Consider the following 24,279-nt stretch of genomic DNA (forward strand, 5'->3'; position numbering starts at 1 on the left):
GAATTTGCAGTAATTGCATTAATTTATTATAAAAAGTTGTAGTTGTGAATATCCGTTTGATTCATTCGAAAAGGACGCCTTAGAAACGGGCATTGTTATAGCAACGCCATATTGCATTGACATTTTTTTAAAAAAAGACAATAAATTGTTAACAGAACTAATAAAGATTATTTATATTGATTGCGTTTCACTGCGATGGAAGCTGTAAACCCGACTACTTCTCCGACAGCAGCGGTGGGATCACAGCCCCGAGACTCTTCAAGACCTCCGGATGAGTCAATATTCACTATGGAACAAGTTATGGGTCTTCTAACATCTATTACGAGGACAGCTGCGACAAGCGCTACAAGAGCAACATTAACTGAGGAGACCGTAACTTTGCGGCGACACCATGACTTTTATCTTCCGCCGTTCAACCCTGATGAGAGATCACATGACATCAGGGACTGGTGCGCTAATGTTGATCAAACCATTATAAAATTGAATATTCCGCCACACGAAGCTCGAATGAAGGCCATTCTGCAATTGAGAGGACGAGCCAAGGTATGGGCCGACACCTGGTCGCTGCACTCAACGACGTGGGAGCAAGTGAAGCAGGAGCTGATCCATACGTTTGGTGAAGAGTTCCGGTACGCGGATGATGTGCAAAAATGGCGCAGCTACACTTCGGACCATGCGAGCAGCTACGCTGAATATGCTTCGACGGCCTGGACGCTTTTCAAGAGAGTTAGACCAGAAGCTTCCGCTGCCGAGGTGGTAGATGCACTGATCACAGGTATTTATCCTGAGTTTATTCGGTCGGAGTTGTTGAGAAATACACCCGAATCGCTCCCCAAATTAGTATCGATTTTAAAAACATTTCGGAAACGTAAAATCGAAAATAGAGAGAGTAAATATAACGATTCTAAAAAAATACGTGTTACAGGACCTTCGAAGGATCAAATTATATGTTTCAATTGCAATAAGCCTGGTCATTTGTCACGAGATTGTAGAGATGAAAATCTCTCTAAACCTAACTCTCTTTTATTGCAATCAAATAACAATCCCGGTACCAGTGGTAGTTATAGTAATGCTAAGATTATTGAGTGTAGTTATTGTCATCGTACGGGACATTTAGAGAAAAATTGTTTCCGGCGTCAAAGTGACGAACGTAACTCCTCGAACAAAAACGCGATTCAACCCTAGCTAATATTGTAGAACAATTGAATAGTGATTCGACTCCCAAAAATAGAGCAGATACTTACGTTATACTTCAGGATAAATTACTGAGACGTAAAGTAAAGATAAATAATAAAACACATAAATGAATTATATTTCCACGTAATTACTGGTGGAAATCTTATATCCTATTATCACAATAATCTTCAACACTTTAGTTGAGAAAATATTCCTTGAAAAATTGCGAGAGCAGTATTAGTTCCCTAATATAACTAGATTAGTTAGAAAGTTTGTAGAAAACTGTGTTATGAGTAGAGTAAGAAAGGGGATATCGGGCGCTAGACAGGTTACTCTTCATCCAATTGATAAAATGGCTGTGCCTTTCCATACTGTTCATGCTGATATAACCGGACGAATGAACGGAAAATGCAACGAACCTGCATATGCTTTTGTATTTATTGATAGTTTCACTAAGTATGTCCATATGCTTTATACCAATGATTGTACAAGCGAAACTGCTATCAAATGTTTTCAAAATTTATTACTTAATTTTTATTTATTATTAATTACCGATCAGGATAAAAGCATGACATCTACAGAGCTTAAAAATTTTTGCGAACAATATGAGATTCAATATTATGTAGTAGGCAAGGGAGCTAGCAGGGCCAACGGGCAAGTTGAACGATTAATGAAAGTCTTAAAAGATAATATTTCCGTTATAGAATCTAATAGGCCATGGCACACCGCTTTACAAAAATTACAACTAGCTATTAACTGTACAGTATAAAAAGTACAGGAAAAAATCAAATGGAATATATAATAGGTAAAAGATGTTCCCCACCTGCCATCAAAATGTTACAAATTGACGATGACATACTGACAGACAACGTAGAGGACATTAGATCAATTGCTTAAAAACGGATGGACGAGCGGTCCCTTAATGATAAAATGCGCTTTGGTAGAGGTAAAGCCACAACTCGCCCATTTAAAGTCGGTGATTTCGTGTTGATGCAGCGCCATGAACAACACACCACTAAATTAGGCCCTAAATTTGAAGCCTGATGGAAATTTTAGATATATTGGCAAATGATCGATACAGACTTAAACATGTTAACCTTCGTGGGTGTTCAGAAAAAATTGCAAGTCATAATGCCATACGGCCTGGCCCTACAGCTCAATCAGATCCTTTTAATAATTCTGTCAACTCGGACGAATTTACCGTATGGGCGGAGGAATCAAATGAGACTGATTTACGTGACGGTGCTTCTACTTCCTCCGCTCCGGTCAATGTTGATACTGTATGATTGCATTCTGTTAATATGATTTATTTTATGGTGTAATTAACATATATATACATTTTTTTCTTGATATATTTTATTTTATGGCGTAATTAACATTATTTTTTTAGTTGATATAATTTATTTCATGATATAATTAATATGTGCGTGTATGTGTTAATTTATTTTTCCTAACCTATCCTATCCTATATCCCTTCCTAAAACGCTGGTTGGCCACCATGCGTATCCTTAAACCTGGTCTTGTTGGCTAGATCCCTGGATGGGTGATGCCTTATGTGTTGGCTAGATCCCAGGATGGGTGATGCCTTATGTGTTGGCTAGATCCCAGGATGGGTGATGCCTTGTGTGTTGGCTAGATCCCAGCATGGGTGATGCCTTGTGTGTTGGCTAGATCACAGCATGGGTGATGCCTTGTGTGTTGGCTAGATCCCAGCATGGTCGATGCCTTGTATGAAATTATATCATAACATGTAACAGCGCAGGGGACGCGCTGGAGTCAGTATGGCCGTATGGGCGCAAGTCGCCATTTATCGGCAATGGTTTAAAATATTAATAATATAAAATAATAATTATAAGTATATTGTCAATTATCATTTTAATGTTTATATTTTATTATGTAAGTAAAACTTAATTTGGATTCGTCTTGTAGCGCCACCTGTAATGTGTCATAACGGACTATGTAATAAAAATATTATATTATTTTTTAAGTAATTCAATTGTAATTAATTAAGAGCTATAATTAATAATAATAACCAAATAGATATTCATCTTTAATATTAAACTATATTTTAAGAATTAATTTGCAGTAATTGCATTAATTTATTATAAAAAGTTGTAGTTGTGAATATCCGTTTGATTCATTCGAAAAGGACGCCTTAGAAACGGGCATTGTTATAGCAACGCCATATTGCATTGACATTTTTTTAAAAAAAGACAATAAATTGTTAACAGAACTAATAAAGATTATTTATATTGATTGCGTTTCACTGCGATGGAAGCTGTAAACCCGACTACTTCTCCGACATATACCTACCTACCTATATCTATTATATAGGTAGGCGGACGAACAAATGGACCACCTGGATGGTAAGTGGTCACCACCACCCATAGACAATGCACAAACACCGTAAGAAATAATAACCAATCCTTACCTCGACAATGCGTCATGGATCCGCTGTGTCTGTAGTTAAACTGGCTCACCCTTTAAACCTATCCGATAAATGGGAGGTACCTACCCCGACGGGCTTACATAAAGCCTTACCACCAAGTAATTTATAAATGTTATAATTTGAAGTTTTTAATAAAACTCTGGTATAAATTATTATCACTTTATTCTAATGGTTGTATTTAGTAACATAAACTCTACGTAAGTTTGTTTGACCATACACTGAGGGAGATATCAGTGAACCTCAGATGTCAAGCAGTTACTACACCCGTGTCGACAGTGTCGCAACATTTGATATAATAGAAAATAGGTCTTTGAATTCACATATATCTATGTAAGATGAACTCGTAACTCACTACAGAACACGATTATGCAACAGGAGCAAGTGATTACATTGACAATATTATTTATTAGTGTGTATTTAAAGTAGCGTGTACCGCAAGTCATGTTTTAACATTTCACGATCGAGTTTTGGCGTGAAATCTTACGAAGTAATATTGCAGGCTCGAAATACATTCCTTTGAAATTATATTTATTATATTTCACTGGTTTACACTTTGATTTAATTTTATTACGAGATAGTTTTCATCTTGCAACATTTTTGCAATTTGCAATTGCAATTTTTTTGAAAGGAAAGAGAAAGGAATAGAATAGAAGAAATTAAAAAAAAATAACTTGAGTGAGCTTTCAACATCGAGTGAGTTAGAAAATAACACGGCAGAGAGAAAACCTTCACTCATTCAAATATAAATATCGAACTATTACGTTTGATGATGAAGTCGTCCAAGTCTCATATGTCCTGCTTAGTTGGCTGATCGCAACCAACTACGCAGAACTTATTAGATTGCACAAGTGTGCACAAACACAGATGCACTCACTATTTCCTTACTCTCATAATCCGATAGAACGGACCGACGCCGGACTGTTACAGAGAATTTTCAGAAAGAAGTACCCAATAACTTTTTGCCATTATTTTATTTTTATTATTAATATAATGAATATTGAATCTCATTATCGATGCCACGCATCAGAAATTCGCTCCCATAGGACACTGTCGGTGTGAAATTATTTATCGCGTGATCATATATGAGCAAAAACACGTGTCCTACTAATTGCCTTGTAATGGTAGAGTTTCTGATATTTGTTATGTTTTATTTTATCTATGATATTCATCATTCCAAATCTTACAATTGAAACGATCTGTCTACCATCACTGTAACTGAATCGCGTCCGATTTGTTACCTGAAAAAAAAACATTTATATTCCAACATCTATTCAGATTTTAGTATCCATCAAAAATACGTCATATCTATTTATGTATACAGCCTAAAATTGCTTAAAGCAAAATACGAAGGTGGCTTTAGGGTGGTAGTTTAAAGATTTATAGCGCTATGTTATAATATAAATGAAATCTAAATATTCAAACGAACTTCAATAATTTAATTGATATTTTACCAAAATTATAACAACAAATAATCGATGAGATTATATGTGCGCTTATGTTGATTTGATTTAACTCTTTATCTCAGAAAGGAATGTCTTAGGGGTTCAGAAATACAAAAACAAGGTATATCAGGCATAGAAATATGATACAGACTAAGAAAGACACTCCGTGGGTCCTTCTTCAAACTTCATCAACTTAAGCAGGAATTTATTAATATTTATTAGAAAATTATAAAAATATTAACTTGGAACAAACAACAAACTTGTTCACTCAGATATAGTATTACCAGCAATAATTTATTTAGATAACTTAAATTATATATTAAAAATTTAAAAAATTTAATTTCAATCTGATTCTAAATAAAATTTGACACTTATTTTGGGCTATTAAAACAGTAAATACCAAATGAAGCCTTCAACCGTATATTAAATATGGAATAAATCAAAGCTCAAATGATATTACAAATATTTAAATTCGGAATGAATCACCTTTGAATTAATATTTTCAATAGTCATGCGGTACAGGAATGTTTGCGTTTTTTCGGTACGAAACCAGACTTACAGTTGAAGAAACATTCCGATTTTGATTTATTGTCGATACAAACGGCGCAGAATTCGCTTATTGCGATGAAAATGTAAGATGAAGAATGTTGGGCCGCTTGCGAAATTTATGCTAACGCTCCTTGTTGATTGTTTCTTCGCTCTTTCGTTATGTTTTTATGTGTGTTCGAGGCGCGGGTCTGAGAAAATACGATGATATTAGGATTTTATTATTTGGCTGCCTATTTATAGTTTATGAGCAATTGAATTCGTTGTTTTATTTTATTGGCAGGGAATGGCAGGCGAAAATGGAGCACCTGGTGATGGCTCTGATCAAATTTGACGTGTGAGAAGAATGACAAATAAGCTGTCATGATATCATATCGTCTCACATACTTGTGATTTTCTCGTAGATTTGGTGTCTAGCTTATATAATAAATGTGGATATAAATGTCCTGGGCTCTAACCCCAAGACAAGTTTAGATTAGGATAGGATTTATGATGTTACTAAATATATGATTAATAGAGGATAAAAAAGCGTGAAGTTACTATTTGTTAATTTTGATTAAGTGTTTAAAAATGTTATTGTTAATGGATTTTGTTATTTAATTGGCAGAAAGAGTACTGAGTTTTTTGTTAGTCCTTCGGTGTATAATCACTTGGATTTAAATAAAATTGCATAACCTACCCAAAAGATCTTAAGTAAAGTATATTTTGTATTTGATGTTAATTTAACGGGTACTACATGTACTCGTAAAATACACTAGTAGGTAGAACATCCTTGACTGGCATCGACAAACATTTGGAGTCACATCGATGCAGCACTCAAATGAAATCCAAATATACTTTATTCCAGTAGGCTTTCACAACCAATGTTAAATCTTCATTTTACTGGAATCGGTACTCACGATCAGAATATAAAAATATCACAAATAAAGTTATTCTTGTGAAATCATTTGCTTATTTAGTTTATTTTCGATTATAATTTGAGTGTTTAAAGAATAGGCTTTTCTATTTTATTAAGTAAGATTAAAGTTGTTTATTTGAATAATGTTTTAATATTTAATAACTATATTTGAGGCATTTTGATTGGCGAATATTCAGGATTCATCACCAAAGAGTGAATTACAAATAGAACATAAATTAAAAAAAAAAAACATAAATTATTTGAATGAAACCCCCAACCCTCTGTAAATAACCTCATATTCTATTCCGTGGAACATTTCGCCTTAATATAGTTGTAAACGAATGCCACGGCTCAGCTGCGCGATGAAATTTCTTTTCAACAATTTCTTTGTTTAAACCCTTTTACAGCGTTACTCGACTTGTTTGAAGTTTCACAACGAGTTTTTGTTCATTTCAAACTCTTTGACAATTACCCGCCCGCTTGTATTCCGATCTATACGAACAACAAAACTTTAAGTCAACATGTCTATTATTTTCAGATATTTATTAACATCCTGTTTTGAAATTATTTAAATGTATGTGTATGAATTTAAAATGTATTTAGTAAACACTGTGTAAGGAGGTTCATTGTTGAAATTATTATTATCAAAAAATGTTGACATACCTACATTACTTACAAAATAATCGCAAGTTTTGAATTTTTTAGCCGTGTAGTCTCAAAAGAAACCGAAAAAGAAACACCCAATATGTATCGTAAGATCAGATGGATTTTTTTTTTGGTAAGTGCTAAAAATACCATAAATATTTAGAAACTATTCCACCGGCCAAACATTCGCAAGGCAAGTCATAAGACAAACAAAAATACAGCGAAGACATAGTTCCAGTGATCCACTACTTAGATACAGAAGCCAAAAATAATAATATAATAATAATATTGAAAATACCAATTTTGAAAAGAATAAAGTATTTAAAAACTCTGACTGACCTTAAAAATCTTACAGTATATTGACCAAATTGCTAGTGACGTGAACATCAGGCTCGTTATCCGGTTGAGAGACATATAAAGTCGAATGAAGTCCATGAAAGTAACATATGTTGCTGATCTTCTGTGAATCTTTGCAAAACTTCAGCTTTGTTCTTAATTTGATATTTCATTGACTCAGTTGTCTCAAGCTGGGTACGTATTGTAAGAGCTACATGTATTATATGAGTTTATTTTTACATATAATTATTATAAGTATGTCGGCGCAAATAATAAAAAGACTTTGATTTGACTTTTTTTAGAGGCAAAGTGCGTAAATGGCCGGCAGATGGCGTGGCAGTTCGCACTAACGGAACGTTGGGGCCAGCGCAGAGCCGGGAGACACAGTGCTCGGTCGACAAGCGTTGGGTGCACTCGCATTCCTCCGACGGAACGTTTGCCTCGGTTACTTTAAGCACACAATATCTAGTTAAGGACTCGTCATTAAATTAATGTGAATATATTGTGATTGATTATTGTGCTAATTGTGAGCCAAATTAAATTATAGACGATTATTGTGTTTGTGTTACTACCTACCCTCATTAGTCGATAATATTACCATGTCTGATACGAAAGATAATTACAGTCGTGACGAATCTTCCGATAAGTATTATAGTAGTCGTAGTAGTCTTTTGCCTAAAGGTTTTGAATAGATCACTCTTTTATTAATGCGACCGCCGTTTGTTCCTAAATTATTTGATATTTTGTTTGTAACTTTATTTTTACTTCTCCGAGACAGTCCAGTGGTCGAAATTTCGTATACTTCATTTGTTCTATCATTGAAGATAAATTGAATAAAAAATTTCATATGAATATTTGCACCTATGAAAGCCATCGGATTAAGTCCGTTGGAATGAGGTGGACGCCACAAGCTCCTTCTTAATTATAAATACTGAGTAGTCGATCTATTATTATATTGCACCAGCAATTAAACAGCCCCAATATGTAGCCGCCTCAATATAATAATAATAATACACAAAAAAAAAACATTGACTTACCATGCATTTTCGACTATGACTTAATATGCCACCTGATGGTAAATGGTCACCGCCATCTACAGACATTCTGTTAAAAAATCACTATTCCTTACATCACCAATGCGCAACTGGCCTAAGATGTTATATCCCTTGTGCCTGAAGTTCTACTGGTTCACTCACCCTTCAAACCAAAACTCATAAATACCCCGTATTGCTTTTTGCCAATAGAATATGTAATGATCGGTGGTGCCAAATTATGTGCTATAAATAATTTTATTATTGAAAATGGTGAAATGTCATCAAAATATCAATGATAAAAATAGTTGTCGATGAAGTTCAATTTTAAAGCGCGTTTTTGTTATTTGTATAGGAGTTTATTTATATTTCGTATAGGAATTTCACTACACACGGTCCTTGTTTGTCCTTAAATGTTCTCATCAAAGGTTGTCTGGAAGACGATTCTGGAAACAATAAGACTGCCTTTGCAGACTCATTTTATTATACCTTAATTTTAAGCCAGAATTTGTAATATCTTTAAAAAACTCAAATAAAAGTTTAATAAAAGAAAAGTAACAGACCATTAATGTCTTACTGGTGCTTGTGGCTTGAAACCTTTTTTACATGCTGCTTAACACGGGTTCACGTGTGACAAAATATCATCTGATGTTCTTCAACACTGATTACTTGGAAACATCACAGTCAGTTCTGGTCTGGATAAAGCCAACGACCTTCAATTAAGATTGCCCCGTTTTATCCACCAGACCATCACGGCGTATGTGTGCAACATAATTTTCATTTGGAAGTCACCGTTATATTATATAATCTTAACTATTTATATATTATCATAAAACGACTAATAATAACTTTGACAACAATTGATTCGTCATAAAAGGAATTACAAATCCATACATTCAAATTTTCAAATAAATAGATTCGTAAATAAACCCAGACGGCTCGGATGATAAATAATCTACAAATGTATAGTGTGTATCGACGACTCCACATAAATTCACGTTATGGGGTCACATTTGTCACCGGTAATGTGGTGCGCGCAATATTCATGGCCGTTTCCGTATAGCCAAGAATTGCTCCCACGGAATATTCCAGTTTGAATGCTTATTTTAAAACGGGATCGCTTTTTTAAACTGCATTTTTTCTTATTTCTGCCACAACCCACACTGACTTCGTAAATAAGAGTTCATTTCAGGGATATTTTCAGAGATTTCAATGAATATTCCTAAATGGTTTTAGTAATTTTTCTACCCGTAACTCACAAAGTATTGCTATCTTTTTTATCCAATTCGCAGAAAAACAAGAATGTATCAAAATAATAACAACATAATATGTTTAATATTTTTATGTTAATTTAAATGGAAAAAACTAATTATAGTATTTACGTCATGATGCAACAGCGCGGAACTATTGAATGAAAGAAAGGATGTGCTCCTACATTTATAAACAAATTTGTTCAGTTGTACACTGTTATTATCAGATTGACCGTTTGCCCTACTGAGATTTACAGTGTCACCGGGTAATGGGGTAAACCTTCTGAGTTATTTCTAACTTCAAATGACATCCATTCCGATCCTGTCTCCTATGACGCCGATTTATGAAACGATGTGCTTATTTTTTCCGACTTCAAAATAAAGGAGGAGGTTATACGTTACATACCTAAGCAATCATTATTAAGATACTAAAATAGTTCGCCTTTCGGATGAAATAGAGTAACTTTACTTTCAGCTTGCTATCGCCCAACCTACCCCAACAAATTAAATTGATTCGATTTTTGAGAAATCATTTTTGTTTGCTTGCTTGATACGGACAGATTTGTATCGTTCGCTGGTAAGAGGTCATTCCTCATATATAATTCCGATGGGATCTTTATTCAACATACAACCAATCTATATCTGTAAGCAATTAGATTGTTTTCCACATTTGAGTTTTTTTGAGCAGAGAGTGATTTTTTGTTAAAAAAGTTAGGTTAGGTTGGTTTTTAGTTAGTGTTTAATTTTTGTTAATAACTATGCTAAAAAAACATAATATTCTAGAAAATTCACAATTTTCATTTCAATAATCGCATTTTTTTAATAACTTAGTTTATAAATTTACCTTAATTTAATTACAAAAAATAGTGGTGATAATTTGTGGCACGCAGCTTGGCAATGAATTGAAAAGTTTGAAGCTGGAACAGCAGTTCTACTCTGACAATATCTTTAAAATTAAAGTATTCCTCTTCTTAGAGAAAACCTTCGTGGATACAAATATTCTTTGAAAGGCTCATTACTTCCACTCAATCCCGGAGCCGTGTATAATCCCGGATTAGAGTCCTGCGCAAATGAAGCACCATCCGTGCAATCATTTCCGTCCGTGAAAGCTTGTTAAGTCGTTTTTTGCGGCTATAATTATGTATTTTATGTTCTCTGTTTATTTATCTTGAGATAAGGAAGTTACATTAATTTTAGCTTTGCATGCGTGTTATTTGTCACCGTAAACTATAGTCTAGTGGCTTAATTCTACGGCTCATAATATCACATCGTTTTAAATTTACATCAAAAACGATTTAAATGACACAATCTCGTAAAACAATTAAGTAAAAATACTTTTTTTATGAACGTAATCTTTCATAATTATCTACATTAATTATATGTTTTTGGATCACCAAATTATTTGTACATAATATAATAATTCAACTATAATCCATGATTAGCTCCTGAGCTCCCATAGGGCCAATAATAATTAGTTATTGAGTTTTTTCTGTCGAGAAATTTTTAGTAGCAGCTGGGACTCCGGAACTTGCCAGTTTAATCCTTCCGTGTCTTGAAAAGCACGTAAATCTATTGGTCTTGCGATTGCACTCTTTCCATTCGTGTTCATCGTGCCGTCCCGTCTATTTATGAAAGTGCACTTATGTCTTGTGCATAATTAAGCTTCACGCTATAATGACCGCTGTGACTAAAATCAATCCGAAATCAATCAGTGACGTATTTATTTGGTACAGAAATTTTAAATATTTCGGTAGCTTTAGAACAAAAATAACTAGAGGTTTTTTTGTATTAATAATTTTTAACATTCGAGAATTTTCTAATATTTTCTAATACGAAAATCCCATCGGGTAAACTACTGTACTATGTAGTATAATAACTCTATGTAAAGGACTTTTACTTTGACAGTTTTAGTGCCCGTTTAAATTTTTAATAAGTCCATTATAACAGATTGCTCATTCAATTTTAATATTATTCCGGATCTTTCAACACGTTTCTAAATGGTGAAAGTAATTAACCTTGTTATCTAGGAAGAAAATGCGGTGAGCGTTCTTGGTATTACACGTCAAGGAGGAATGGAAGTAATCCTGTTTCCATAGTTCCCTGAATTTCATTTTAGTTCGTATTATTAGTTTTTTTTTCATTAATTTATATAAGACAACATTACGAAACGAACTCAGTATTTATGGCGCTATAACGGTTTGTAGGTTAGACGATGAAATCAAAATCACTTGTTAATCGTGTCAAATTGAATGAGTTTGAGTATATCGTTTTATATGAAAAAAAAAGTTATTATTATAAATATACATTTTATAATGTATCTACAAATTCTTCTGAACCCTATTTTGATGGAAGTAATTTTTTAAGTTTCACCCTAAACACAGATGTAGGAAAATGTCTGCCAGCTTTTATAATTCGGAATACTAAAATCAATAGATTTTGTTTTAAATGTATTTTTACTTCAATTTAACACCAGTGAAAAGGATGTGGAGTGAGCGTAACTCTGCAGAAAAAAAATCTGTCAGTGGAAATTACGGCAGTGTTTATTTTTATGAGTATTTTATTTTATTTCAAGTACATTCAAACAATTTTCAATATTATATAAAATCAATTAATCTTGAGCTCTATTAGCAATTGTAGCGTCTCTGTCCATATTAACTCCACGCAGCACCCAACCCCTGCCTGGTTGGCCGCGTTCTCCGCTAATGGGTCTGTCGTGGGCATCTGCCAGTTGTGCCAGGAACATTCGTCTTGGGCGAGTTGAGTTATTAGGAGTACTTCCGTGAACCAGGAAATAGGAGAATATGACAACATCTCCGGCTTCCGCGATGACGGGAGTCGCCCGTTCTATTGGAAACTTTTTCTGAAATTATGAACGAAGATTAATAGCTGCTAGAATATTATGTAAATAATTGCAGCAAAATAAGCTCCCATTAATGCATAAGTAGCGGAAGGAAGGGTCACTGACACATTTATTGTTTTGTATTTATTTGTATAGCACGTCTATTATACTAAACAAACTTTATATTAGATTTTAAATTAACATGGTTATTTTTAATACTAACAGTATTTAATACGGGATATTTACCATGTTTTTTTATTTTTATTTGTTGGAGCTCAATATTTCGACATTATCTACGAATAGACAAGATAATCTATATCGTAGACAAGCTACGATTGTCAAAAACATTTATATTATTATTTTCTGTATCCAAGAAAAAATATTATTTTTATAGGTATTGAGGCGAAACATTAATTAAGAATAAATATCACACGTAAATTAAATTATACAATAAAGTCTGTATCATTTTGATTCTTTTACTTTGAATAATATTTTACCATATATGTCTACTTAAAATGTTTTTAACAAAAATTAACACAACAATACTAAAACACGAACCTGATCAACATAATGGAAGCTGCTCCCTTCTTTAGGTCCAAAGTCCTCCAAAGGACCAAATTTGTGTGAGCCAGGGTAAACGAACAATCCCCCATTTTCCGGATTGGAATCATCTAGATTCACGAATGCTGCCACCATAGAATCTTTTTCGTATGGGAAATAGGGATAGTCCTAAAAAAATTATAAAACTTAAATTCAGTTATACTTTTAGAGTTATACAGTTATATTTAAATTTAGTTATTCTTTTATTTATTTACACAATATTTTTGCATACAAAAAACACATTAACCTAAACCTGTTTTTATACATAAAATAAAGAGTATATCCTACAAATTAGCGTTCCGCAAGAGACAATTTTGGGCCCTGTTTTATTTTGGATATACATAAATGATTCCACTTTACTTTTGAAAGTTAAAAATAAACGAATTCAAATAATATTAAGAATAGATTATAACTGATACCAAATATGTAGTCAAAAACTAAGGAGTACTTTTTGTTTATCTAATGTAAAATAAAACAGAAATAAAATCAGTTCATAATTCTGTGTGTATCAGATATTACAGTTTTTATACTTTAGATTCGAAGCTCACGTTGAATTCCCATTTGTCTTCTGTTAGAGGTAGCTCTGCAGAATACGAAGCTAGAAAAGTTAGACAGCTTACTGATATTGATACTGGTCGGCAGAGTCAATATTATGCCTTAATATATTAAATTTAATTTTGCAAATGGCGATACTTGAATTAACCATATTATTTTTTTCGAAGCTGATTTATATGATAAAAATTTAATCATTATGATAATTCAAACGATTTAGTCTTTATTAAAGTAAATAAAAATACGTTATATTGATCTTAAGTCTTGCTCATTTGTCATCCTAATGTTAATAAACATAAAAAACCAATTATTATCGATCAATTGTAAAATCGAAAGTGTTTTGATTTTTCCGAACAGATCTTTAACCTTAATTAAAAGCCTTTAAACGAACAGAAAATTTAAGAGATCTTTACATCTATAAGTTTAAGTTTCAAATTCCATATTTATTCAATTTACTTTAATAATTTGTTTAAACCATAAGTTTTGGTCACCTAAAATCCAACCGTATGTGTTTCTCCGTACCTGATGCATGGGATACGATGCTCCCTTCTCCGGAGGCTTATAATGCGCCTTGGTGTGGTGCAGCACGATGTTCTTTGTACCCATGACATCTTCCAAAGCGTCTAGAAGGTCATCGTTGTATAACAACTTGCCGAAGACAGCGTGGTGCATTTGCAAGTTGTGAATGCCTTTCACCTGTAAAATAAATATTCCAAGATTATTATTTTGAGCCCTGAATAATTCATCAAACGTTTTGTGTGTAGTTTCTCTTTTGAAGGGACAGAAAATCTACATAATTATAAGCACAAAGGACGGTTGTTTAAGCCGTACTTACGGGAACACCCACTTGAGCAGTTATTTCTAACAGCGAAATGGAAGGTCTAAGTCCATCTAATTAATTATGAGAAGTAAACATGTGAAAACGTAAAAATTCTACATACAATTATTAAACAAAGTAAGAACTATAATTAAGAGGTTTTAAAGAACAATCGAAAAAAAACTCAACGGGTCTTGAAATTGATAACAGTCTTTAATATCGTAAAAAGACTACAGGTGTATTATTTATAAAATATGCGCGGTCAGTCATAAATACCTTTTAGATAGGCACACGAAATTTTGTAGTGATAAGTGAAAAATTCTATATCAAATAATTACGTCATTGATATTCTCCTTCGCGATTTCGGCTACGGCGTCATTTTCAAGCAAAGTCAGGTCAGATATAGGGCACAAATTTATGCGCAAATGCAGATATACTCTCTAGTCTTTGACTCTCATAATCCGATAGGATGGTAAATACGACATGTGTAAATAATACCAACATTCAAACTACTACTGATTTCGCGATATACAAAAAACAATTACTTTTAACCTGACCTGGGATTTAAAGGCTGGACCACGGGATCAGTGGCCATTGTATGCATCAACTAAATAAAAGGACCAGTCAACTACGTCACTTTTATAATAATACTAGATGAAATCCCGGCTTCGCCGGTTAATATGGTTAGAACAAAACAAATACGGTTTATCATTTACTTTCCATATAACATATAATTATTTCATAAACACTGTGATTATCGAACATCTACATTTTATATATAGTGGTGGTGGAAACCACCAATAACCATACTTTACACAGAAAAATAATAAGTCAACACAAACATGACACTTGGCTTTGGTTATTAATTTGAGTTTACTCTCCATAATCAAAAAAAACTTGGCATGTGAGTTTTTTTTTTTAAACGGCAACCATAACATAAGTCTTTATATATTATAATAAAACATTTTAACTTAACAATAAACTTATCATTGAACTAACACTTTGAATAATTTGACATACATGTGGACCAATTTACTCACTCGGAATTATTATTTTTTACCGATCTATAATCTATTGTGGATATATTTCCCAAGAGTCTACAGCACGAAATTATTACTTGGAACACACTTTCTGAACGCACCCGTAAACGTCAAACATGGCCGCCTTTTGAACTGTCATGTCATTGATTTTTATGGATTTAGTATAGAAACATCTCTATTATACGAATTTTGTTGATATTTAAGATTGTAGACTAAAAAATTATTATTTTTTAACGATCTATAATTGTGGATAAGTTTCGATCGGATCTAGCACAGACCTGTACGAAATTATTAATATATAAAAACATAAGCTTACCGTGTACGGGCTATCACTTTCCCTGAAGGTGTCATCACTACCAACCCACGCGCTCTCTGTTTTCGCCTGATTCTTCCTCCTGAACAAGTCATCGTATTCCTTCGACAGCCTCTGAAGCTCGTCGTCTTTGATTAGCTTCTTCAGATGTATGTATCCATTGTCCTTGTAGAACTGTATCTGTTGTTCCGTTAAGCGAACCATCGCAACAGCTGTTTGAATAAGAAAGAAACGAACTGCAATGTCACGGCGTTTATATTTTACTGTAAAATCATTCTGGGCAAAGTTCCTGACCCCATTGACGTTAATTGAGCGAAATATTTTTTTATTAACACTTTTTATGGTGTTGAAATATTCGGTGTTTTGTTATGGAATTCACGAGCAATGTAAAGGCAGGAACACACATGACAGTGGCAATAATAATAAACTTGACATTACGGCTTTGATATGCTTATCTATTGAAGAAATAACAGATTATTACAATATCAGTTTATATGAACATGTATGTTAACGTAAATAGTGTCGTCAGGACGGATAGCTAATATATGTTTTTGTTTCTTATCTAATTTTGTTATTATGCTAAGTGTGTGAAATTGGGTATTATTATAGTTGGCACCCATTAATCAACATATAACATTTGAAGTTAAAATCGTAACCCATGTTGATAAAAAAAATTGAATCCGAGAAATGAAAACCGGGTTCTATGTAGTTGTTTATGTAGTAAAACTATCAAAAGGTTATAGCAGTTCAGCTGTTATCTATATTTATGGTAAACGAACTAAATAAGATAAGTATTGGGTTATAAACAAAGTCATATGTTTGTAACCGTTGTTCACGATAGCGTTTCCCACGCAGTCATTGCAATATCTGGACTCGGAATCTCGGGCAGAAATGCATTTAAGGTAATACAATAATGCAACTGCTCTTCGTCTGGAAGACCGTGACTGCTCGAAGCAGACTCCGCTGAGGTTGTGAATTAGTAAAAGTAAAGAAATGGCCTCTAATAGTCCGTGTCAAATTAAATTATATTCCTTTACGCCTATACCACGATATATTAACAATAATATCATGTTATATTCACAATAAAATTAATTATTAAGATACAATGACGAAAGTTATAAAACAAGGGACATAAAGATACATTTGTAACAATGACTTTTCGAAGTCGAAAACTTCGCAAAGTCATAGCTTTCTTCCATAAAACTTCGCAGATCAATTTAAATTCACCGATGAATAAATTTAAAGCTCGTTAATATCAATATGTAAATCATATTATTCAGTACAAGATTAATAATGAAAAAATTACATAGATTAAGTGCTCGTGAACTTTCTTACAAGATGTAAACATTTAATTGTAGTGTATTATTATGTGAACATAGATTGACTTGCGCTTCTTGAATACTATTTTTATATCCTTTGTGCCTGTAGTTACAACACAAGGGATATAACATCTTAGTTCCCAAAGTTTTTATACATTGGCGTTGCAAGGAATTGTTATTATTTTTTTCTGGCAGTGGTGACTTACCATCAGGTGGCACAGGAAACGTCCGCCTAACTATTTAAAAAAAAAGTGTTTGAGTCACGACAAGAAAACAAACAAAGAGAATAGATTTACTTTTACTTATAAGTCTGATATATATTTAATAATATAATTTATTATCAGCACATTTATGGTATTCAATTGTAGCCGCAAGGGATAAGCCGCCCCGGATTTGCCTTTGTGCAGAACGATGCATTTCACGGCATCTGCTTTTATCATATACATTAAAGCCTAAACGCTACAAAAATGACTCCATATTATGTTCTGGTGCTACATAATAAGGTTTATAATGCGATAAATCTATAAATTAGTTGTGATGTTACGCATTGTATTATTTCCAGTATACTGCCTCTTTGTAGACGGTTCTGCGAGCCATGTGTCTCAACGCGATGGATTACTAGACTTTATATTATTTTACAAATCTACGAATTAAAAAAAAATTATAGCATGTATTAATTATTACGGTATCGGTACACAAGTCGCTTAACGTTGTGATAGGAGCAAGTTTGACAATGGGCTAGGTTCGTAAGGACCCGCCTCCTCGTCTAAGACTGACGCGGAGGAATGCCGTGGGGTCGTTCCTGGTTCTTCTCTGACCAGCAGAGTGGACTGTGTGAGCGGCCTCGTTGGCAAGAAGGGGGGGGGGGGGGGGTTATGAGTGTCGGAGGTGTGGTCGTACACCGGTGGTTTGCGGCGGAGCCAGTCATCCTATCCGCCGCAGGGCGTCAGCTCTTGGCCCCGGCCTCCAGTGGCGGACTCAGGGGAGTCCGTTAAGTTAACGGGACGGAGGCAGTGGAGGAAGGCGCGCCTTTAGGTGCGCATTCATTTATTTGGCCGCCTTACGGTGGCCGCCGCAGGCGGGGTCGCAGTGGTAAGCCATGGCGTTCCCGTAGCCCCACCATTATGCGGCGCGGTGGAAACCCGAGGAGGTTTTAGTGGGTAGGGTAGGGTAGGCAGGGCATTGTTTGCGTGCCCTGGCAAGGGGCATTAGGCCCCGGTTGAGTCCCACATACCCGTCCCGGTCCCCTCGGTAAATGCATTTCCTCCTCGTTAAACTAAAAAAAAAATAAGGTTCGTAAGGACCGCTGATAAAAGTTTATATGTAAAGAAAAAAATGTATTTTTCTTTAATTTGAATTCCGCCCATCAAACGGGCAGTGACATGACAACTAAATTTTGTTAGCCATGAAAAATATTAACCTATAAACAATCTCATGATTGTGAAAATTAAAGTGTCTTGTGATTTAGGAACAGACATTTTTGATAATTAAACATTAAATGTCGTTTTATGAGATTTTTTCTGATACTCTGATACATATATAAAAAAATCCTTAAAAAGGGTTCAGCAGCATTCATTAAAATAATAATAACAGGCTCTCATAACGTGCTCGTATTCTTCGTTAGTTTGAGGTACAGGTCCTTATATTTCATGGCACTCGTGTAGCTGAATATACGCAGATAATGGCGGTTACTAAAGGCATCATATTAGAAGAATGCACGCTGAATTCCAAAAGGCTGATATACTCAATCATGAAAGGTTAGATAAAGGAAATAAATGACAGGCGATTACTCCCTTTTTCCGTCCAACAAAAGTCCCCGATTATTCGAATGTGCACATTAGCCCAACACACTTTTGTTCTCTGATTGAATGTTATGCGGATGGAATATGTGCTTTAGTGATCTTTAATTACGGCCTCGTGTCGTAATTAAATTTAATCGGCTAAAATATGATTAATTCCAACTTATGATGTTGTTTAATAATAGCATCGTAGTAATAATAGGATAATTCCTATTAAGTCACAACAGTATTAAACTAATAACCATTTATGCGGCTTTCTTGCAAGACTGGATATATTGTCGTTATTAACTCTTAAAACTCAATCATTGTTCGAAACTAATCGTGCAATTTATTAATATCGTAAATAATAACAAGTCAAATTCAAATATAAATATTCTAATTTAAAATATTTTATTTAAAATTGCTTATTAATAGGACTCGACTTTGAAGGAAACCATCGTCAGGGCGTCAAACCTGTGTATACCAACCCGCATGAGAGCTGCGTTGTGTAAAGGGAGAGTAGGCCTTAGCCCAGATATAGACAATTTACATGTGCTCTTATTTTATATAAATTATATTACTATTATTATTACTAATGGCCAAAAATTTTTAATAAATATAGTTTCCAAATATCTCGCAGTTCTGTGTTTCAACGCGTTTCGTTTCGTTAGCCATAATCAGTGTCAACAACTGAGTCGGTAATAAAATTCACGAATCCTGACCAATCACGTTCTTCCATTATCGTGCGTTGTAAACTCATTTTCGGATACCGCCCGTGACAAAAAATGCAACATTATTTGACATATAGGTTATTTTTTGATGTTTTATGTTGGTGGACGAGCAAATGGACCACCTAATGGTAAATGGTCACGACCGCCCATAGACAATAGTGTTGTAAGAAATATTAACCATTCATTACAGCACTAATGCAATACTAACTTTGGGAACTAAGATGTTATGTCCCCTGTACCTGTAGTTGCAGTAACTCACTCAACCTTCAAACCGAAACACAACAATACCGGGTACTGCTGTTTGGCGGTAGCATATCTGATGAGTGGGTAGTACCAGACGGGCTTGCACAAAGCCCTACCACCAACTATACTAGACTATACTTTACTTTAACATAGGCATAAATAATGTAATAATAATATTTATTTTAAACTTTACAATGCGACTACAACAATCTTAACATAAATGTTAAAAGTATATTTTTAAAGCTCAACTAAAAAAAATAAGTTGTGTGAACAAAACACGTGTTTTATAAAGATACAATCAAACCTACTATCCCTGAGCTAGGTAACCTGTATTTCAGGCGACTGTGCTCTCTTAAAGACAGATGAGATATTTTATCAATTAAATACATAATAATTTTATTAGTAACGTCTATTTTTTATTTTAAATCAAGGGAAATGAGAAATCATATAACTTTGTTTTGCCTTAAATTATTTACATATATTAAAATTTAACAACTTTTAATCTTTAGTATGGTTCGTGAACGTATAAGCACGTGTACGTCTATGTTTATAGGCGTGCGTTGATCTTCGTACGAGTATACGTGTGTACTCGTATATACGAATATTTGTGTGCGCGTGTGTTGTGTGTATTTTTCGCGTGTGAATTTATATGGACGTATGAGTGTCAGAGAATGATTAATGTATAATTCTGTAACTGATCCTCAAATAAATAAAAGGCACCATACTAAAAAACCATGATGTTCACTTCCTATATTTATAAAATCAACGTGATAATGTTTTTGCCGATTTTTACATTATCAATTTAGTTGTAACATATTATTTACCGGTATAAGTTAAGGAGGACCTTCGCATTTGTTGTCAAAAATATAAATAACCATGCTTATTTGTCTTTGTGAGTTAAGCATAATAACATTTCTAGAGGGTCGATCTTGTTTGTGATTAAAAAGTGCAATAAATCTATAAATATGACCGATATATTTTATTGAAATCCCAGCCCGAAGGCGGCTGAAGTCGTACTGAGTTGCTCATTGTAAAAGTCGTTTAACGCTTTCCATCTACTTTCAAAAACATCATATAAATGGTATTTTTTTATTGAACAAGGCTAATAGTTATCTGAGATGTTTTTTACACGTATCACATTTATCTAATTTTGTAGAAAGACTTCCGTTCGTCAGAAATTTTAACCAGCAATACTCAGACTTGTATTGTAGTTAAAAAGATTTAAGATTAAATCACAAAGTTAATTTAGATATAATCGATATAGACTTCATATCAAAAACTCATATTACAAGAGTACTTAATCTCATTAAATGCCATATATGATATTCTTTCTCAATACAGTCTTTATCATGCTTTTATTAACTCCAATATTAATATAAATCATCAAGGAACTGCATTTCAATAGAGCAATAGTTAGTGTTGTTACCTTTCGGTTTTAAGGATGCATAAGCCAGTGACACAGGCACAAGGGACAGAACTATCATCTTAATTTCCAAGGTTGACGGGACATTGGCGATATTAGAAGGAATGGTTAATACTTCATATAGCGGCAATGCTTAGGGGCAATGATGTGACCACTTATCACGAGACGGCCCATTTGCCAGGGCGCTAAGATAATAATCTTGCTCAACTCATTTAATTCATCACAATTAACCAACACCGGTCCAATTACAGGAATATCAATGTGGAATTCAAGACAGTTACATAGCGACCGAACTTGTCGTTGCCATGGTAATTTTGATATGCCACAGCCTCGACCAATCAATTGAAAATAATCAACAATATTTTTGATTAACCCATTTTTTTTATTAAATAAATAAATAAATATTCGACAACATCACATACTTACTCTTACTTACTCTGATCCCAATGTAAGTAGCTAAAGCAGTTGTGTTATGAAATATCAGAAGTAACGACGGTACCACGAACACCCAGACCCAAGACCACATAGAAAACTAATAAACCTTTTCTACATCGACGCGGCCGGGAATCGAACCCGGGACCTCGGAGAGGCATACTCATGAAAACCGGTGTACACGCAACTCGACCACGGAGGTCGTAAAATTTGATTGATTACATGTGTATTTATTAAATATAACCCAATGGAATAACCCCACAAACACATCTCTATAAGAAACAAACATGTAAGTATGCTTAGAATTAAATATGTCTTGATAATTATTACTAAAGATGTAATAATTTAAAACAAAAAATCGATTTGTTGTTTTATTCAAATTTGATTTATATTTTAGCAGGATACGTCATGGTAAATCTAGAGGTGGTAGCGATTTATTTTCAAACACCTCTGCCAAATTAGTGAAGTATGTTTTCATTCTCTTAAGAGGGTCATAGCCTTGATGCAACGGCTTGAATACAAGATCCTGAGGAGCGACACACGGCCCTTCGTGCACGAAGATCCAACCTAAAAAAAAAGAAAAGATTACCAATTTTTGCTCATCATCGATTTTGTTCCTTAGACAACGTCAAAAAAAAAAAACATAAATATGAATTAACTAGTGCAGTTCCTAACTAGTAGATAAAGTTTGTTTGTTTATTCGAAACGCTTTCCCTCCTTGACAATCTAAACGACCATCATTAAATTTTGCATATAAATTAACAAGGGTACAGAAAAGGCGTAACTAACACACGCCCTCACCCTTAAACTTGGTGAAGCCCAAGACGAAAACGCTCGCTTATAATTATGACATGTTTGTTAATTTAAGGTCAGGTTAATATATACGTCTTGATTACATGATGAGCCGAGATGGTCCAGTAGTTATAACACGTGAAACTTAACCTAAGATTGTAGGTTCCAATTCGGGCAAATTATACTGAATTTTCATGTCTTTTAATTGTGTATGGCTGAGAAACACAGCTACAAATATGCTCCTACCCACCAAACCGCATTGGCCAAGCGTGATAGTATAAGCTCCAAATATTTACGAGGAGAGTAAATATTGGCATTGCAATGGAACATTTGCCGACTGTTAGTTTTCTTTTTCACTTTTACGTAAATTAGAACGGTTTCTCTTAAACTATTATTTTCATTTTAACCCACAAATACTAACAAATTTATTGCCTCCCTCCTTTAGCTTGTATCAATAATGAATTTCGTATTTCCTTCGTGTATGAAAACCAAAGCAGCTCCCAGGAAGAAAGTTATCGTCATGAGTAAGAACCACAAATACCGGTTATCTGGTATATAAATGGCTGATGATCGTTTTTAATACACAATACGATCAGTCACATAAGAAACATATGTATATCGTATAGCTAGTAAGCATATATTTTGCTAATCGTGAATGTTGTTGAAAATTCATATTGCACATACTTTGATGAAACGGGGCTCGACATTGCGCATCCAGAAATTTGCAGTAAGTATCGAACGTCGTATAGCCTTTGGTCTGATCGTCGATAATGTGTCCATAACAGCCAAATATCCATCCAGGATAGCAGCCATCGACTAGCACGTAGTCGGATCTACGAGCGCATACTTTACCAATACTGTGAATAAAAGAATTTCATCAACATAACATATTTGTAATAAATTTTAAGATTAACCTCACCCATTTAGCTCAGCCAATATAGATAAAGACGCGCTACACTTTCCTTATTACAACTCCGGGCTGGTTTGATACATTATTAACTTTTATTGTTAAAATAATTAACTTAGAAGTAAATACTTGGACGTCGGAACTAACAGACGTAAGAAATCATCGACCTTCGACCATCAACCACTTGGTCAAAAAAAATATTCAGTAGCTTACCAATCATATAATTATAACTCGTAGTTTACCAATTACAATATACGATCGACTTATTAAATATAGTAATGTGTTATTTTATTTTTTACTTTTACATAAGGAATAATTTATCTATACAAATAATAATGGCAGTTTATATGTTAGTCCTCTCAACGCAAAGTACATTCTATTGCTGCATTTCCGTTTAAATACTAAGTACCTATGCAATGTTAATTACAATTGCAACGTAATATCTCAGGTGGCGTGCTTAGTGATATAGAGAAATCTTTCTCAATGTATATCTATGGAAAAAAGGCGAATCCATCAATAAATCACAAACGAAATACACTAGAAGATAGTCAAATCGAAATTAATAACACAAGAATACAAAGTGAGTGTGAATTAACTTATAATTTAAACTGTGCCAAGTAAACGTAAACGTTGGACGGCGATTTTCCAATTATATAATGTAGTTTTATAAGTCGAATTAAAATATCACGAGCTGAACTCTCATTTGATTTTGTAATAATT

At 33.9% G+C, this 24,279-nt stretch overlaps 1 protein-coding gene across 1 annotated transcript; it reads right to left on the bottom strand.

Moving 5' to 3' along the window:
* Positions 1-12,300: 12,300 nt before the first annotated feature.
* On the bottom strand, positions 12,301-16,354 carry LOC125070825 (phytanoyl-CoA dioxygenase, peroxisomal-like). Its single transcript, XM_047680812.1, has 4 exons — positions 15,938-16,354; positions 14,287-14,460; positions 13,171-13,341; positions 12,301-12,633 (listed from the first exon to the last, which is right to left on the bottom strand). Exons 1-4 carry the CDS (start codon positions 16,136-16,138, stop codon positions 12,382-12,384), a joined length of 798 nt encoding a protein of 265 aa, XP_047536768.1. The 5' UTR covers positions 16,139-16,354; the 3' UTR covers positions 12,301-12,381.
* Between the last annotated feature and the right edge of the window lie 7,925 nt (positions 16,355-24,279).

This window comes from Vanessa atalanta, chromosome 18 (assembly GCF_905147765.1).
Source record: "Vanessa atalanta chromosome 18, ilVanAtal1.2, whole genome shotgun sequence".
Classification (NCBI taxonomy): Eukaryota; Metazoa; Arthropoda; class Insecta; order Lepidoptera; family Nymphalidae; genus Vanessa; species Vanessa atalanta.

Coding starts and splice junctions, on each gene's coding strand:
- LOC125070825 (XM_047680812.1), bottom strand. CDS start 16,138: ATGGTTCGCTTAACGGAACAACAGATACAGTTCTACAAGGACAATGGA. Junction 14,461..15,937: donor AAAGTGATAGCCCGTACACG/GTAAGCTTATGT, acceptor TTTATTTTACAG/GTGAAAGGCATTCACAACTT. Junction 12,634..13,170: donor GCTTCCATTATGTTGATCAG/GTTCGTGTTTTA, acceptor TCATAATTTCAG/AAAAAGTTTCCAATAGAACG.